This window comes from Vidua chalybeata, chromosome 20, assembly GCF_026979565.1.
Source record: "Vidua chalybeata isolate OUT-0048 chromosome 20, bVidCha1 merged haplotype, whole genome shotgun sequence".
Taxonomy (NCBI): Eukaryota; Metazoa; Chordata; class Aves; order Passeriformes; family Viduidae; genus Vidua; species Vidua chalybeata.
Window position 1 is genome coordinate 7,550,100 of NC_071549.1, and position 18,260 is coordinate 7,568,359.

At 44.4% G+C, this 18,260-nt stretch overlaps 1 protein-coding gene across 1 annotated transcript; it reads right to left on the reverse strand.

Moving 5' to 3' along the window:
- Nucleotides 1–1,854: 1,854 nt before the first annotated feature.
- BLMH (bleomycin hydrolase) lies at nt 1,855–18,230 on the reverse strand. Its single transcript, XM_053961485.1, has 12 exons — nt 17,736–18,230; nt 17,071–17,268; nt 16,589–16,698; nt 15,821–15,962; nt 14,511–14,599; nt 13,136–13,228; nt 9,430–9,585; nt 8,748–8,906; nt 8,583–8,650; nt 8,052–8,169; nt 6,450–6,519; nt 1,855–2,836 (listed from the first exon to the last, which is right to left on the reverse strand). Exons 1-12 carry the CDS (start codon nt 17,746–17,748, stop codon nt 2,685–2,687), a joined length of 1,368 nt encoding a protein of 455 aa, XP_053817460.1. The 5' UTR covers nt 17,749–18,230; the 3' UTR covers nt 1,855–2,684.
- Nucleotides 18,231–18,260: the final 30 nt, after the last annotated feature.

The window sequence follows — 18,260 nt, forward strand, 5'->3', positions numbered from 1 at the left end:
AACCCACAAACCACCACTACACATCACCTCTCCTCAGTTCCTTCATTAGGAATTGTTATTTTCTGCCACTCGATTAAATCTGAGAGTTGACTTTCATATTATCTGTCAATATTTGCCACCTATCAGGGGAACGGTCTTTGAATTCTCACATGAAAACTGCATGGTTTTGTTGACAAACTGGAAAAGGAAACTATTAAGTCAGCTGGTTCCTCAGCAATCTAAAGATCAAGCTTTACAAAGGAGATACTAACTAAGGGAAAAATCAGCATTGAAATACAGTGGGCATTAATTGTTTTTTCTAATTCTAGCCAAAGCATCTTTTTAGCAGTTGTATGTTAACTTTTTCATAGTCTGGATTGACAGTTCATGGAACTTTCTTTGCTGAGTGACAACAAATCAGCAAGCCAGGCTTATTCCCACATTACTTCCATTCCATCCCTTGGAAAGTTTAATTTTTTATCATCTCTGAACCATTTCCTGCAAACTGACAGGGGTTAAGTGGCTTGTTCCTCCAGCACACCCTCAGGAGAAGTGCTGGGACAATTCATTGGGAACAATCCCTGGCTGTGAACTCTCTCCCACACACCTGGGGAGAGACTGAGGCTCTCCTTGGATCCAGCTGTGCCTCGTGCTGTGCAGGACCCTGAGAACTTCCTCAGGCTCAGGAGGGAGCACATGGCAGCTCCATCATTGCTCAGCTCTCTCCAGCCTTATCTCAGGGCTGCTGATCTCATCACTGAGCTCTCCCTCAGCACAAAAGGGCAGAGTGACCCAGAGAAAGTGACTTCAGCAGGAAATCGGTTCATGGGGAATAATTTCATCCACAGATTTTACCCACATTTCAAACTACAGGTTAAAAACAACCTCAGCCACGTGTAAGGTGTTTATGGATAACAAGAGCCTGCAGGCTCCTCACCAATGTTTCCAGGTTGTCCTCTCACAGGCAGAGGAATATCCTTGACTTGGTGGCACCAGCACAAACCTCAGAACACTTTGTTCAACTGCCCCCAGAGGAAAAACCACAGCTCTGACCTTGGCATCTGCATTACCCCCCTCCCCATCCCAATTCCACCATGGAAAGAACTTCTAAAATTGCAGGGCATGAAGGCAGAAGTGTTGCTGCCAGATTGGCTTAGTGCCCCATAACATGTTTCAGCCATGTGGATTTTCTGTGCTTATTTGAAGGAAAGGAAAAAAAAACCACAATACTATTGTATAAAGTGTACAGGGAAATATCTGGGCAAGAACTGGGGAGATAAGCACAGGCTGGACAATAAAATACTGAAACCAACAAAAACTGGCTTGGAATCAGTTTTGAGTTTATCAAGCTCAATCCTCATCAGTGCTACCAACAGCAACAAAAATGTCAGTTAAACTCTGGAGAAAAAGTTAATTCTCCATGGCTGATATCATACTCAGCTAGAACACAGGAAACAGAAGAACTGGTGTTAAAGTCATAAGTAGAAAGATCTTGAAGGACTAAAATTACTAACCTTTTGGAAGAGGAAAAAGCCCCCAAAACAACCCATGTATTAGTCATAATGAAAATATTGTGCATAGCACAGCTTTCCAAGAGATCTGGCTCCGTGTCAGAGCCACCAGGGAGTACAAGAACTGTTTGCCTGCCTTCACTCAAGTGACAGCACGAAGTGGAGACTCTGCATGAGACCCCAAAAGGATCCCTGGAGGATCATCTGCTCCATCCCCCTGCCCAAAGGAGGATCAGCTCCACCAGTGCCATTTCTGACATTTCTGTTCAAGGTCTGTGATGGAGGCACCACACCCTCATTGCAGCTCTTCCCATTCCATCAGCTCCATGCACCTCTTTAAAAAAAGAAACCAGAACTGTCCCAGTCACTTTAGAAATTTATTCAAAAGCTTCATAGCACCATCTTGTTTTTTAAAACCAAATAAAATGCAGCAATTAAAACATTGGTTTTTCTGTTGAGCATGACACTAACTCCACCTGTGAACATATTTATGGTTGTTCTTGCTAAAATAACTGAAAAATAGCGCTCCTGTGCACACAGACATAGCACTGGCCCCTGGGGGGGGTATCCAGTCCCAGCTCAATAATGGAAGAATAAAACCAAGTGGAACTGGATACCTCAAGGAAACCGTTCCCCTTCCCCAATTCTGCTGGAAGAGAAAAAATTTTAAAGGTCATTTTTAGCAGTTTCAATTCATACATCCCCTCCAAAATTTCAGCAAAACTGAAAATGTAAATATATAAAATATTTTTGGGGAATTATTTTATAGGACAAGCCAGACCATAATTGGTTAATTATCTCTATATGTTTGCTCTTGCAATCACCTAACTATTAATTCTAAAGGGCCTTTAATGCCCATTTTTTCCTAGGGAAAACATCAGTCAAGATAATTTTACTACATTACTATGCTGATTTGCATTAAAATTTTAAGGTAAAATCAAACTGCCATTGACAGCTCTGATCATCTGCTTTCATTCTGAGGTTTTTTTCCTTTTCCCTTTTGAGTTTTGGAGCAGCCTGTCTGAGAGCTGGGATCAGTGAAGCGCTATTTCCCAAGGATCCTTAAGTTACATTTCAGGAATAGGGACCAGGCCGAGGCCTCGGTCTCGTTATTGTTTGGCTATGGCTTCCGACCACTGGAATTCTCTATTGCAGCTACTTCTGATGGCCATGGGGAGGCAAATGCTCCCTGCTTCACTTGGCCAAAGCCCCCATGGGGTCCCAGGCTGGCAGAACAATGGGCTCCTGCTGCATCACGGCCAGGATCTCCTCGGGCACGTGCTTCTTGTCCACCACCACCTCGTACACGTACTCGGAGAACCAGTCATCGGTCATGATCAGGTAACCTGGGGGGGAAAACAGCATCACAGCACACAGCCACTGCAGGAAAGCAGCCACAGACAAGCCTCACCTATGGATGATGCATTAAACAGGTCCTGGTCATGCTGGTTATCTCTCAAAACACAGCAAAAAATATCTCGAGGAAGTTAACACACAGGATGTACTTTGTGTGCACTGAAAGGTCAGGCAAGAAGCCCACCAGGAAAAACAAGAGCCAGAACATCCATCATTTATGTTTGCTCTGTTAAAATGGGCATTGAGAATATTCAAGGGAATTACAAAGCCTTTAAGGCAGAATGTAAAATTATTTGAATCTATTTGAGGCTTTAGAATTTTTCAGGTGAATATCAACCTGTTCTAAGAAAACTTTCTTGGTTTAGTTTTTGTAGTAAGAGGCAGACACTGCTTTCCTCAAAGTCATTTAAATAACACTTAGGCTGAAGCAAATCCTAATTATCTCCCTTAATATGGAAATGACAGTGAGCACCCCTTGAACTAGGAGTGAGGGAAGTCACTTCAGAGGTTTTAGCAGAGAGCTACCACTGGAAACAAGCTATTCCAGGTGAAATGGGAATAAGAGTGGCTGTGAGAAAGGAAGCATTTAGGAGAGAGATGAGAAGGCTTTATGTAATAAAGTTCCTTGTGTCCTTATATTGTATCATCACACAATCAAATGAAACAAGAAAATGTCCAAAGAATATGGACAATAAATGCATCTATCTCCACCATCTTGTTTCTAAAGCAAGAGATCAGATAATCCCATAAATTAAAACCCCTATCAACTGTAACCCGAGCTAGAAGCCATTTTGGAAACACTGCCAAAGGGAGCTGCCTTGATTATCCTCTCTTCAGGATATGAGTTCTTGGGACACACAAAAACCTCTCCCTCCCAAGAGCCAACAAGTAATTGCACCCTGAGAGGATTAATGAACTCTGCCTCTGACATCCTGTCCCTCGGAGCCGATTGGGATCGCAGCGTCTGAGCGGGGAGGAAGCGCCGAGCACGACTCCAGAACATGCAAATAACTCCAGTGTGGGGAGGCCTGGGCAGTGCAGACCCACACACACACATCCTACACACACCTGGGAAGCCCCTGAAAGTCCCCAAAGGGCCTTGGAGAAGCCACATTGTGCTTGTGCTGTAACTCCTGCCTGGGGAGAGCAAACGAACAGTGCCCCTGTCCCAGGGCACTTTTGGGATGAGATGCACAGACAGACACAGGGTGCCTACAGTTAAATCCTTGAAATGCCTTCCTGCAGGAGAGCAACAGCCAATACAAGACATGAAAAGCCCAAAGGTTGCTGACTTCAAGCTGGAGATGCATCCTAAAAAAACTCCTTTCATGCCAAAACAAGCAGATGGACAGTATTCCCCTCTTCCTTGCTTTTAAAAAAAAGATATCCAATGGGATAAGCTGGGTTCAAAGTTAGGTAATAACATCCTGTGTGTCCTCAGAACAAAAGACTACTCAGAATAATTAAACCTGCCAGTGTGGCTGAAAAAGAGCCAATAAAACAGAAAGGAAATATTTGATTGGGAAGTGACTGTTTTACCACAGACAACAAGCAGAGTTTGTCAGCAGCTGTGTTCATTCCTTGAGGAAAAACACACAGGGTTCCAGAAACACTTATACAAGAGATATAAATGTAATTACTAAATATTTAAGAGAGGCAAAGCTGGGCTGGTTCACAGGGGATCCCTTTCTCCAGGACAAGCAGTAACACAAGATTTCAGTTCTGCCCACTCTGGAGTGTGAACATAAAACTGACTCCATCCCATAATTCCCATACCAGGAGTTCCAATCTTTCCAGTCTTGCACCATTCCTGTCAGGGGAAACAGGTGGCATCTGGCACTCTGGACTGTACTTGGAAGAACAGGGAACCCCACATGAAAAAGACTGCTCTTTCCTCACAAAAAAGTCATTTCTTTGCTCATTGTTTAATGGCTCAAGTGCAGTCCCCGGTGTTTTGTTGCAGGCTGGACCCTCAATCACCCTGTCCAAGAAATCCTGGGAGCTGGGGCTTACTCCTATCCCCACACCCAGCTGGGATGTGCCAAGTTCAGCATCATTCCTGGCTGACTCTTCACTGATGTGGACTCTGGTTTCTTGTGCTGGACTTACCCAAGCACAGCTTCCCAATTCCTTAACAAGGCAGATAAGATAAAAATCTTAACTCTTATCACAGTGAGACACAGACTCAGTGGCACTGCAAGACAGCTCAGGCAAACTCTGAGTCCTCACCCTCCTACACAGCTACTACTGGACACTGAAGAATGGAAAATCAGGACAGGAAGGAGAAGAAACCTCATCAAGTTGAGTCACAGTCCCTGAAGGGATTTAAGTGATGTGTAGATGTGACATTTGGGGACCATGGTTCAGTGGGGACTTGGCAGTGTTGGGTGAACAGTTGGACTCTTTTGGACCTTAAAAGGGTTTTTCCAACCTAAATGATTCTGTGACTCAGTTACCTCTGCCAGTGTTTGGGAAGGAGCCCTGGAGGACATGTCCAATTGCCTTTTGCTCCAGAGCAGCTCATTTGGTCATACTCAAGAAAATCACTCAGGGATTTAGCTCCCTGATAAAAAAGCAGTCTGAAATAGAGTCAAGCTTCCTAATTCTGATGGGGTTTTCTGTCAAGGCATTTTTCCAGGGAACTCCCTGAGCAAAACAAAGCATAGTCAGAGAGCAAGACCTTCCAGAGACTGTGGTGTCCCCCGGTACAAGGCAGATAAGGGACAGTGACTCACCCTGCAAAGTCCACACAGATGCCATGGGGACAAGATAGGGCAGGGTTTATTCAAGTCACTCTTGGCTCCCATTTTATTTCAAAGGAACAACCAGCTCCTCTTACACAGCTCTAGACCTCATTCTGGAGAGGTGAGTGTGGATCTGGATGCTGCAGCACACAAGTGCCACAGCCCAGCCCCAGCCCAGCAGGCACCACTTGTAGCAGTGTCAGGGTTCAGCTGCTGCCCTGTGCCATTGATGTCACCTCAGCACTGATTTGGCTTCTTTACTTAATCCAGCATTCCAAAGAACATTTCACTACTGTCATGTTGCTGAGCCTTGAAGGCTGAATGTTAACAGTTTCATTGTTTTGTGAAGTCTGAAGATTTTTATTGGAATACTTTGCTGTGAATGGATACAGTTAACTCAGAACGGAAACTACTGCAAGACCAAGAGGCCACAGCATAAATTAAGACACTTCCAAGAATATTCTATGTTTTCCTCTGAGTTGTTCACGTTATTGAAAAGCTTATAAATAAGACCACATTCTAAAACAGAGTTCTCTAAAAATAGCCTATTCCCTGGAGAAAACCAAGACATCCTGGGAAAGTTCTGCCACACCAACTCTTACAAGCACAACATTTGGGATTAATGTGCAGCAGAAAAAAGTGGCCAGCAGTGACTTATTCCTGGGGACACAGAGTCTGGCCTGGCACACTCACCACTGAGGCTGTGCCACGGCTGAGCCCACATCTGGCCTGTCTCACTCAGGAGATAATAAAAATCATGGAGTTCTCCTCCACTCCATGCAGGAAAAGCTGCCTGATTGTCCTTGCCACGTCCTTATTTCCAAACATTCAGCTTTCTGCTCTCATGACCATAAGTTACCTTTATTGCCACGGTCTTCACCCCAGGAGTTTTCCACTCTCCATTTTTCAAATGCATCTTCTTGTCCATCCTGTGCCAAAACAAGCCCATGACATTCAGTGATGAAGGAGAGGCCACACCTGAGCAGGCAACCCCTTCCACATCCAAATCCAGCACCAGGAAAACACAGAGCTCCACTCCTGAGAGTCCCAATGGTTTCTTGCTAATGGCTGGAGAAATGCCATTTTATAAAATACTCAATGGGGGAAATTAAACACAGGCTGCACAACTTGCCTGAGCTGGGAATCAGAGGAAAGGAACAAGGAACTGTCACAATTCAGAACAGCATTGGTAAGAGCAAGTGCAAACACTTGAAGAATCCAGCTGAAGGACATAGCTCCAAGTCTGGTGCTGTGCAATTAAAATATTTTATTACAAAAAATTAACCTCAAAAACACCCCATAAATCCATTTTTAATATTGAATGGAATATTGTTGTAATGCTGCTATTCTCCCTTGAAAAGAGAGAACAGTCCTTAAGATGGGACACTCAAGAGCTCCCAGATCAAGGATGTCAACTCTGGATGCACTCAGAGAGAAACTGGGAAGAGCACATTCATGTACAGTAACTTTTTAACCAAAAGGTGCATTTAATCCACATCAAATTTTGATGTTGGAAAATTGTAATTTTTTTTTAATTTTCAAACTTTTTAAAATAAAAAAGTAAGTAAATCCAAAATATTACATTTTACAACTCAGCTTCTCAAAGCCCCTTCAGATTAAGATTTTTTAAGTACCAACTACAAAGTTTTCCTTGTTTTTCAGTTAGATATTTACAGAAGTGTTCATGAAATCTGATACACAATGGAAGTATTAAGAGCACAGAATACAGAAAACAGGAAAAATTATATTGAGTTGTAAAAAGTAATTTGGAACATTCTTATGACTCAGCAGTTCCATCTGAAGTCTCAAAACTCCACAGCTCAGGCAAACTTGTTCAGTGCTGTGCAAGCTGTTATTTCTCAAGCCAAGGTCAAGCTGGACAGGAAGAGATCACTTCAAAGAAACTTTAATAATGACAGCTTCTGGAAATAAATGGAAACATCAACTTTGCAGATAACCCTGAGTTGTAAGTTTTTGCATGCTTCTTTTTACTTCATTATGTGCTTTGTTATGGTGCCAGGAGCAGATCTAGCTGTGGATTCATCTCAGCCTGCTATTTGCCACAGAGCTATGCTGGACACCATTTCCTTTCCCTAATTAGAGGTCAGAGATCACATGCCAGGGAGCTGCAGGAGGTTAAACCTGCTGCAAAATGCCTCCTACCAGCACTTTAACAGGAGCTTCAGGCTCTAAGCCAGACTGGACTAACCATGCAGTGGTTGTCCAATCAAAGTTTGTGGGTAATAGGAAAAGTCCTTTGACATGTCTAAAATTCTTCCCTCCTTGTTAAATATTTATAGTTCTGAACACTCAGACACAAACAACACAAAGGGAATAAACAAGCAGGCCTTGTGCACCAGGGGGCTGTGGCACACTCTGAGTGAGCCCAGGACACAAAGAAGCTCCCAGGATATTCCAACACATCCCTGCCAGCACCAGAACTCCAGGAGGGAGACTCTACCTTCTCAGTGACAGCTGTCAGGACCATGGCATGGGTCATCAGGGATTCTCCAAAGATCAGTCGTTCTGCTTTGTTCATGTTCTTGATGGAGACACCAAACACCAGCTCATGATTAAATCTAGCAGAAAGACAAATAAGCCACATGAGAAAGGATGCAGGGGGAGTTCTGACAAAGTCAGGGAATCAGGAGACTGCCCTGTGCCAGGAGCCACTGCACAGGCATATGAGTTCAACCAATTTTAATGTCAGAATAAGTTCAAAACCTGATCCCTTTAGGAGCCTCTCTCACCATATATTAGACACATAAATAAGTAAGAATATTTAACAACTACTCATAGTTTAATCTGAATCCTTTAAAGATGCACTAACAAGTAAAAAAAATTCTGCTGCTGCTGAGTTACTTAAATTTACTCTTTTGGGGTATATAATCCAAAGTATGTACAAATCAGTCAGTTCTTTGAGCAGCTAAAGGACCGTTCATGTCCTCAAATGAGTATCCCAAATGACAGTCTGGTTGGATTCTCTACTCACATATTCAAGTCATTGATTCCCAGCTTGCCATAGAAGTGCTTTGCCACATCACAGCCAAACCACACAGCCTGCAAAGAGAAGGAAGGGTCATGTCTGGGCCAAATCCCAGGAGTTTTACATGGCATGGGCTGCACTGTGCCATCTGCAAAGAGAAACCAAACCCACCTCGCCATCCTTAATAGAGGCTGCAGCCAATTTCTTCAGCACCTCCACAGGCTGGTTGTTGTAGAGAGTTTTCCTTCCTCCAGCCATGTTGCCCAGGTACTCCACTGTGTAGAGCCTGTTGTAGGGATTCTGGGGTCGGGGATCGTTCACTAGACAAATCTGCCAAAAAAACCAAGATGTCATAAAATAAGGTGCAACATAACTGAAATATTTGAAGATTGAATCTCAAAGGATTTCAGGGAATGGCTTTTGTCCCAGCCAGCTGTCTGCCCCATTAGCAAACAAGTCACTTGGCTGAAATAAGAGGTTTCTTAAGGTTGTGTTTGCTGGGTTGTTGTTTTTTTTTTTTTTTTGCTTTGTTTTTACAAGTTCACCTCATAACTGTGGCAGAGCAGCTCTGCATGTTATTCCTTCTCTAATGTCTGCCTTATGACCTATTACAACTGATTAGGTCATTGCATATTTTATCATTACAAAACCATTGTGGACTGCAACACGAGATCCCAGATAATTGAAGGGTAGAGCACAAACAGCACAACAGGGAGCATAAACTCACTGACTTGGGCAAGCTGTGCCCATCCCAGGTGCTGCAGCTACAGGGGAGATACACACTGGCAACAGTGGAAAATAAATGGCTTAGCAGCAAAAAAGAAGGCCTTGGAAAGAGTTCAGCATCCCCAACCTTGTCCTCCATGTTGAAGTAAGGCTTCACATGCTCGTTGTAGAACTGCACCGGGGTCATGGGGCCATATTTGTGGTAGTTCTTCTCCTTATCCCGGAACTCCCAGCAGAAAGTCTCCGGAGGGCTGCCCAGGCAAGTGCTCACTATTCTGAATACCTGCCCAGAGAAGCAAACAGCTGTGAGCCTGCTGGAACATGCAGCTGTGCCTCTCCTACCACAGCAATGCCACTGGAGCATGGATTTCTCCACGTGAGAACCAGCTGGAGAAATGGGATCTTAACTGTCACTTTTGAACACATGAATAAACACACACATCAATTATCTGCATTCAGCTCCTGAAATCTTGGTGTTCCAGAAGTTCAAAACCAATCTGAAAGGCCTCAGGAAAATCAACAGAGCTTCTTTCTCCACTCTCACACTCCATGTTCTCAGGCAAACCACCAGGCAAAACAGAAGCTTACTGATTCCAGGTTATCCTAGGAATGCAACAGCCCAAAGCAAAATACAGGACACTTCCCAGCCTCGTTACAACATTTCGTAAGTAATTCTGAAGCTCCTCCAACACTGCCAGAGAACCTTCATCAAATTGATTCTCTAAAGGCTTGAGAACAGCATCACCTGTTCCACCAGATGGTTTGCCCCATGCAGAGACAAACCAGACCTTTTATTGTGGGCATTTTATCCCAGTGTTTCCCCTGTACTAATTCATTTTTTATTGTAATGTTCATTTGGATTTCAAAGATGGGCCTTTGCTTCTTTTCAAAACCCCAAAATAATCTCATCTCTTTTAATACATTTAACAACATCTGTTTAGGGCTGAGCTGGCAGGTTAAGCAATTTAATTCCATCTCCCTGCCTGCTGCCTGTGACATCCTTTGCAGCTGGCAGCTATCTTTGGATTTTTAGCACAAAAAGTTGACCAGATTTCAAGTCATCAGCCTCCCTGTAAATCAGAATATAAAACTGCACTTCAGAACCACTACTGTACTTTCTCACAGGGCTTATCAGAAAATGTGCCAACACTGGCAGTGTAACCACATGAGTGTCTTTAAAGATACAGAGTAGGACCTGCCACAGGTACTCTGGGGACAGGGAATTTAATCATAGTTAAAAGGGTTTGAATCTGTTTTATTTCAGCTCTGTCCATGTCCTGAGCACAAGCCTCTTCCTTGCAAGGAACCATCAGGTTATTTTAAATAAGAGGAGAGGGAGTCAAATCTCAGCTGCACCTTCTGCACTGGGATGCAGCTCCTGTGGTCTGTGCCAGCCTTCCCAGCCTGGCAGACTTCACACTTACACAGCAGAGTAGACACAATACCTTTCCCAAAGCTGATTTAACTCTTTCTGGAGCTGATCCTAAGGTTCCATAAGAACTAGCTGTATGTTAATGTGCTCTTTGTGCTGGCAGCAAAAGCAGTGCAATGCTCCTGCTAAATAAAGGTGTTCTTGCTCCAAGCAATTTAAGAAAACAAGTGAAAAGATTAATTACAGGTTGAAACAAGGGTGTGGGCATAAGGCTTTTACTTCAGGAACTCACACATTTCTCAATAAATATGGTAAAAAGCAAATATAAACCCCTGAACTACTATAAATATTTAATTTTGCACAGACTGCACAAAAGGTACCATTTGCTGTGGCTACACCCACATTACCTCAGATAACCGCAAGCGCTGAGAGATGAGGCCATGAACACAAAATAAGCAAGAAAAAAAAGGAGAAAAAAAGGCTCTCCTTGCCTAAAAAGAAAGCAGCAATCAAATGGGCTCCAGCCAGAGGAAGGAAAATGATGGAGACAGAAGTCTCCCGTGAACAGAGGCACTGGAGCCTGGAATGGCCTCCCTCAATTGTTTTGCCACTACACCCAACATAGGCCCCCTCTTCATATCTCACAAGCTTCCTCTACCAATAAATAAAATAAGCATATTTAAATGAAAAGGTGACTTGCATTGCCCTAGTGACAACTAGAAGCAAGATAAGGCAATGATAGAGTGGCTTGTGCTAAACCCCAGAACGAATGAGGAGGGGAAAAGGAGGACACTCCTGATAAGGAAGAGTCTGCAAAGGAGAACAGCACAGGAAGAAAAAAATCTATCACATGAACTGCACTGATTTCAGCTTCTGACCTGCTGTGCACTGGTTTGATAAGAATGTTTATACAGTTCTGGAGTGAATATTTAATCCCATGTTCCACAACAATTGCCCCATTTCAGCTTGAGTGCTGCTCCCAGCAGGAGCAAACGAAGATTTTCTATGCAAATAGAACCTCCCAGAAAAAAAACGCAAGCTCTGCTTTGCCAGAAAAATCCAGAGGCAATACCACTCATACACATCTAAACACTGCAAGTCACCTTTACTACTGCAGGAGAAAATGCTGTGTTTACCTCAGAGAATTAAGCACAACCATTTACAGAACAGACAAACTGCAATCAGTTAAGAGCCTTTCATGTCAGTTCCAGCATCTCTTGTCAGAGGGCAAGAAGCTCTAAAGAAATGAAGAAACCCTTAGCAGTGAACTGTGTGTCCCTGCCCTAAGAATGACCATCTCTAGGAAGCTTTTGATGTTTGCTGCAGAATCCCCCAAGGGCTTTTGGACACGCAGTGCATGTAAATTACATTAATTCACCTTTGAACTAAGTGCAGATTGGCAACATTCTGGGGTAGGCTCAAAGCACAGCATTCTTAAGGCATGAATTCCACAACAGTTTTGATGAAACCCAAGGAACACAAATCAGTTTTCTTCTTTTACCCTAACCTTAAAATTAGATAAAAAGAAGCTACAGAATTTTACATGAAGTGCAGAGATGAATTTCCAAAACCCAAAACAACACATTAATATGGAATTAAAACTCGACAGAGATAGCCCAAGGTCGGTTCTGCCTAACAGTGATGTTCAGTGGATTGCAGAAAAAGCTAACACACAACACCAAAACATTTGATTTCTTGACTCATCTCAAGACATACATTTAACCACTGTGTCACTTGGCATTGTATGTTTGAGAAATAAATTAAATACATCTTTTTTTTTAAAGTGCATGGACTCGGTCACACTAAAACAGCCCCAAGTTTAAGTTATTTTTGGCAGTTTAAGAATCAAGTATGAGCAGCACAGGATGAGAAAAATGATGTGAGTTTGTGTGAGCAGGATGAGGTTCAGGCACTGCAGACACGCTGACAGTGATGGAGCCAATTCACAGCCAAAACCATGCTGCAATTCATTCCTCTGCTGCCCCCCAGGATCAGCCCTCAGCTGGGCTCAGCCTTGTGCAGACACCTCCCTTTTGTGGTTCTTTTCTGCTCTCTTGTGGGCAATCCTTGCACAACACTTGTGCTACAAGATTTGCTTTCAAAGCCATCAGAATGCAAATTTCAACCTTTCCTGTTATTTCTAAGAGCCTGACAGGCCACTCTTTTAATCTCTCAAGGGACAAAATGCTGCTTTTCCTACAGCAAGGGGCAAATATCTGTAAAACATCATCATTCTGAAACCTGTGGATTCAAAATATTTGTCTGGAAGGATTAGAAAAACTCAGGATGAAGTAAGCAATAAGCCACTGCAAAACAAATTCATTTGAACAGCTCCAAGAACACTTTGTTAAGCAACAAGAGGCACTTGTTTTGGCTGATCCAACAGCTACACAACAAAACTAAGGAACCTCATCCATTCCAGCCCTGTGTTCCAAGATTCATGTCACACCAGTTTATTTACCTCTTCTATCATCATATCCATGGCAGCACAAAGTTCTCCTTTGCTTCCTCCACTTTCCACCATATTTCTTAGCCTCAAACAGTATTCTCTCATCTGTTTAAAGAGAAAGTCACTTTGTTATAAAAGATGTGAAAGGTGTCACCTGATCATTTTCTGGACTTTCTACTTGTTTGTTTCCAGCACCTATTTTACTCATCACAACATGTTTCCAAAATGAAAATACCTTTCAGAAGCTTCATTAGAGATTGTGTCATTAAAAAATAACAGGATAACTGAATGCTGTTAAAACACAACAAAAAAATTAACAAATAGTTACAACTGAATTACCATTTCCAACCACTGATGTGAGGGTTGCAGCCATTAAGCTCTTAAAGCTTGATTTCTCTCAGTCCCATAAGTGATGCCACAACATCCACACACACCAGCACATCTGTGACTCACAGAACACTCTTTCTTCATACGGTCACATTTTTTTTGCAATTCTAATGCATAATTGATCTCTTGGCTGATGAAAAGAAAGGGGCATTTCCCCACTGCATGCACAGCTGCAGTCAGAGCAGCACAAGCTTCCCATTAGTGTCACCATCCATAAGGCCAAGAATAGTGATGGGGCTCCCTCAGGACCAGCTGCTTTGCCATGCTCAGGATTAGAACATTAACAACATTTAAAATGTCCAAGTTCATTCCACCACGTATTTTGCATTTTTTATGTGGATTTCAGCAGGCAGTTTTCCCTGAGCATGGAGCATATGAACTGGAAAAAATGTAGCAAACTGTAAAAAATGTCTGAATTGCCTTTTTCATCTAGCTACCTACACCAGCCTCTTCCCAGGCTAATTCATTTCTGCAGTTCAGGGAGTGAGTTAACACCTTCCTTCAGACAAAGCTGTGCACTTCTATACTGAAAGCTGATTTTTAACATGCAGTGTTTTTAAAATACATTTTTTTCCTCCATCTTTTTCACCACATTTGGCAGTCATCTCTAGAAACCTTGGCACACAGGGAGATGAGATACTGAAAGGGTGGGAAAGAGACACAGACACCATGTGCTGGTTTTGCAGAAACAGATTTAAGCAGCCACATGTCAAGAAATCTTTGGAAATCTGAGGATTAGAAATAACTGCTATTAAAAGCACAAAAGGTACTTTCAAGCTACTGAAGCCTGACAATGGATATCTTCCACAATCTCACCTTCCTGCTCCACATTTCAAGATTAACATCAGACTTTGCTGAGACTTTAGGCTGCTTGTAAATAAATCTAAGTTGCTGAGATGTACTTAACACTTTGGTCAATAAGGATAAGGTAGTTAGAAACATTTGGAGCAGGTTCATTCCCATCCCCTCCCACAAGTTTTATCATCTAAATCAATTTTACCTTATGATTCAAGATCTCGTTCATCCTTCTGGTAGCCTCTGTGGTGTGAGACTCTGGGAAGTATTTCTTGGGGACAACACCATACTTCTCTAAAAGAAATAAAACTACAGGTTAACAATTGGCTTTTTCACACAATAGATGCTCCTACTGCTCATACCCATATGAAAGCTAAAGAGAGTTTGGGTTTGTGCAGAGATTGTAACAGAAAGGCTCTTATTTAAAGGTTACAAGTACCCAAAGTTTACTTTTTAATTTGTGACTGAATCTTGACCTCTGATCTGCATTCCACAGGGATCCCAGAACGTGAAATCCCTGAACTACTCAGTATTATTTAACTCAAAACTTAAAAGTTCTGAATTAATTAGTGCTTTAGGAAGTCCTGTTCACCAGGAAAAAAAAAAAAAAAACAACTTGATTACTTTAAAATTAGTCTCCTGAAATACCTTCTAAAGAACTGGGCCTCCTGTGAATCACTCCATGTAAATTATCTAAGGTTAAAATTGACTTTCCAGTCTCCTTTCTTCCTCAACGTTTACAAAACACCAGCAGCAGCTCAATGGCTTCCTACATTAGAGTACCACTCACAGATCTCACCATGCAAGGCTCTGGATGTAACAGCAGCAGCCAAAATCTCTGCCCTGATTAAGTATTTATAGCAATGGGATGAGGAAAAAAGTAACCTCCAGGCTTCAAAGAAACAAATTCCTTTTGTGATTCTAAATTTGTATTATTGCCTTGTTGATTTACAAAGGTGTCACATTGTTTCACAACACAAATGAGAGCAAGTGATGGTGTAATTAAGTATCTCCAGCTCCTGCTGGAGCTTTGTAAGACCAGCAGTGCCACATTCCACATCAACTCCTTCTCACTGATCTTTATATCAACTTCAGGCTGCAATTCCAAGTAGTTTTGCTTTGTAAACAGCCCTGGGTCCAGCAGTGGCTTTTCCCTTACCATGTGCCCTAAAGACAGTACATGGCTATAAATAAATGAGGATGAGTTGATGACTGGAGGAAAAGGGTATTGAACCCTTTTATTAAACTGAAAGTCACTGCTATCTAATTATTTGTTGATCTTCTGAGCTTTTATCATCAACAGGACTATGCAAGAGAGATGCCAGACAAGATTTAAGCCCAATATTTATTATCTGGGCCCCAAAAAGTCTTTGATTAAAAAAAATAGTGGTTAATGGCATCATGTGCCTTAGCCAATTCCCAGGTCCCAAGCTCAATTTTTTATTCTATTCCATTCCCCATTTCTCAAAGCAGGCTGCAGTTTCAGGAAGGGCTCCTTGTGACCAGTTCTCTCACCAATAATGTTGACCAGCATATCCCACTGTCCACCATCATTCGTGGGGTTGGAGAGCAGGAATTGCACCAGTCTTCCTTCCACTGGCTCCTTTTTCTGAGCTGTTTCCACAAAGGCATTTAAAAAGTAGTAACAACGCTCAACCTGAAACACACAGATAAAAAAAAGATCCAACCCTTTTAAGTCTCATATATTATGCATTCATTAATTGCTGAGTATTCAGTTCTTTGCAAGTACAGAATAGATGGAGCAACTTTCTGCTCATCCAATGAAGTCCTCATTTTCCCCTCTACCCTATAAAATTCTTTGTTAGACCAAATATTTAGGAGTGACTTCACACAGAGCTTGAGGACAGGGGAACAGGAAGCAGAAGTTATGCAATGAAGCCTGACCCAAACTAGCACTAGATTTGCTTAATTTCCCTTAGAGAGGAGAAGCAGGCACACAGCTCACCCATTAGGTCACAAGCACAACTGAAACCTCAGAGCTACAGTCATGTTTCCCCTGAACCACCAACAAGTAACTTCTGAAATATACAGAACTCTTGAAAAAAAAAGATTTCTACTACTCCAAAACATCAACATCTTTACAACTTTCTTCTCAAGCTGAAAGTCTCGCTTTGCTCGACCACTTGCATGTAAAACGCATTTTTAAGGAACTTCTGAAGTTTCTTCTCATACATGCTAAAACAATGCAGCCTAAAAGAAGTTCTGTCCCAACACTAACACCTGATTGCACAAGCAAGCCTACCACAACCTACACGACTGTACCTTATCCCAGAAAAAGAGATAGGACTGGCTGAACTCAAACTCTTCAATGTTGTATTTCTTCATGAAAGGAAGACGCATTGCGTTGAGGCAGGAAAAGATCCAGCATCTCCCTGAGAGATCAAAGGAACACGAATTAAACTGGAACACCTGTGCTCAGGAGCTGCACAACAATTTCTTTTACCACGAGATTCATGACACAGTTCCGCCTCGAGCCTTTGGCTGGGCTTCTGCAACACCAAAAGGCTCTGACGGTGTTCTGAAGTCTTTTATTGCAAGCACATCTCTCAGTTACACCATGCAGAAGGGAAAAGAGGCAAACGCTGCAGGTCTAACGTGTTTTGCTAACTCAGGAGGATGCTGCAGGAATTCGACTTTTCCCTGAAGCCCGGACAAAGGGCTCTGGAGCAGCGGCCGCTCCCGGGAGCGCAATCAGTGTTAGGAGTCAGCCCCCAAACACCGCCCCCGGCCCCGGCCGCCCTTACCGGAGTTCTTCTGGTTGGTGACGGGCTTGCCCTCGGCGGGCACGGCGTGCTGGAACACCTGCACCGTGTCCTGCACCACCTGCCGCTGCAGGCACACCTCCAGCGGGTCGTTGCATGTCGCCACGTTCTGGGCCAGCAGGAACTGCGGCTCGGCCCGCAGCCGCCGAGTGAAGGCGACGGCCTTCTCCGTGCTCAGCCCTGCGGGACACCGGGGCACGGTCACCGCCGGGGCACGGCCAGCGCCGGCCCCGCACCCCGGTAACACACACACCCCCCCTCCCATCCACCGCCGAGGTAACGGTGAGGCTCCCGTCCCGCCCTACAATGGGCGCGTTATCCCTGCCCGTAACCCCCGTAAGGTCCCGGTAACGCCTCGCTCCCCCCGGTAATTCCTCCCTGCTCGACTTATTGCTGAGGTAACCATGAGTCTCCCACCCCCCGGACGACATACCCCCGGTAAGGGCCGGTAGCCCCCTCCCTACCCCGGGAATTACCGTCCCCTGACCCACTGCTAAGGTACCGATGAGCCCCCCCCCGCCCCCATCCCCGCTATGGACAAGATTCTCCCCCCTCCCCGGTAACCGCCCCCCATCGCTGAGGTACCGCTGTACCCCCTCCGCCCGTACCCGCCCCTCACGGACGGACCCCCCCGGCCCCCCCCTCACCGCGGGCGTTCATGGCGGCACCGGCAGCACGATCCCCAGGCGGAAGCGGCTCTTATAGCGCCGGCACCGGAAGCCGGAAGAGGGGCCCAGGGCCGCGGCCGGGGGCGAGGGGGGGAGCGGCGATGGGAGGGCGGACGGCGAGAAGCGAGGGACACGTTTGGTGCGGGGGAGCCGGTGGGACGGCCCCTCACAGAAACCCCTCACACTGGCGCCTCACATCGGTCCTTGGCAGCGATCCCTGACAGCGACCCCTCACACGGACCCTTCTCACGGGGAGCCCTCTCGGCGGCCCCTCACACCGACCCCCTCAAGGGACCCCTCACAGGGACCCCTTAAACCGGCCCCTCACAGAGATCCCTCACAGGGACCCTTCACATGAACCCCTTACACCGACCCCCTCAGAGAGATCCCTCACAGGGACCCTTCACATGAACCCCTTACACCGACCCCCTCAGAGAGATCCCTCACAGGGACCCTTCACATGAACCCCTTACACCGACCCCTCAGAGAGATCCCTCACAGGGA

Excerpts from the sequence above, each read along its gene's own strand:
- BLMH (XM_053961485.1), bottom strand. Across the intron at positions 16,699-17,070 it reads CACCAACCAGAAGAACTCCG|GGAGATGCTGGATCTTTTCC; the intron begins GTAAGGGCGGCC and ends TTGATCTCTCAG. Across the intron at positions 8,651-8,747 it reads CCTCTATTAAGGATGGCGAG|GCTGTGTGGTTTGGCTGTGA; the intron begins GTGGGTTTGGTT and ends TTCTCTTTGCAG.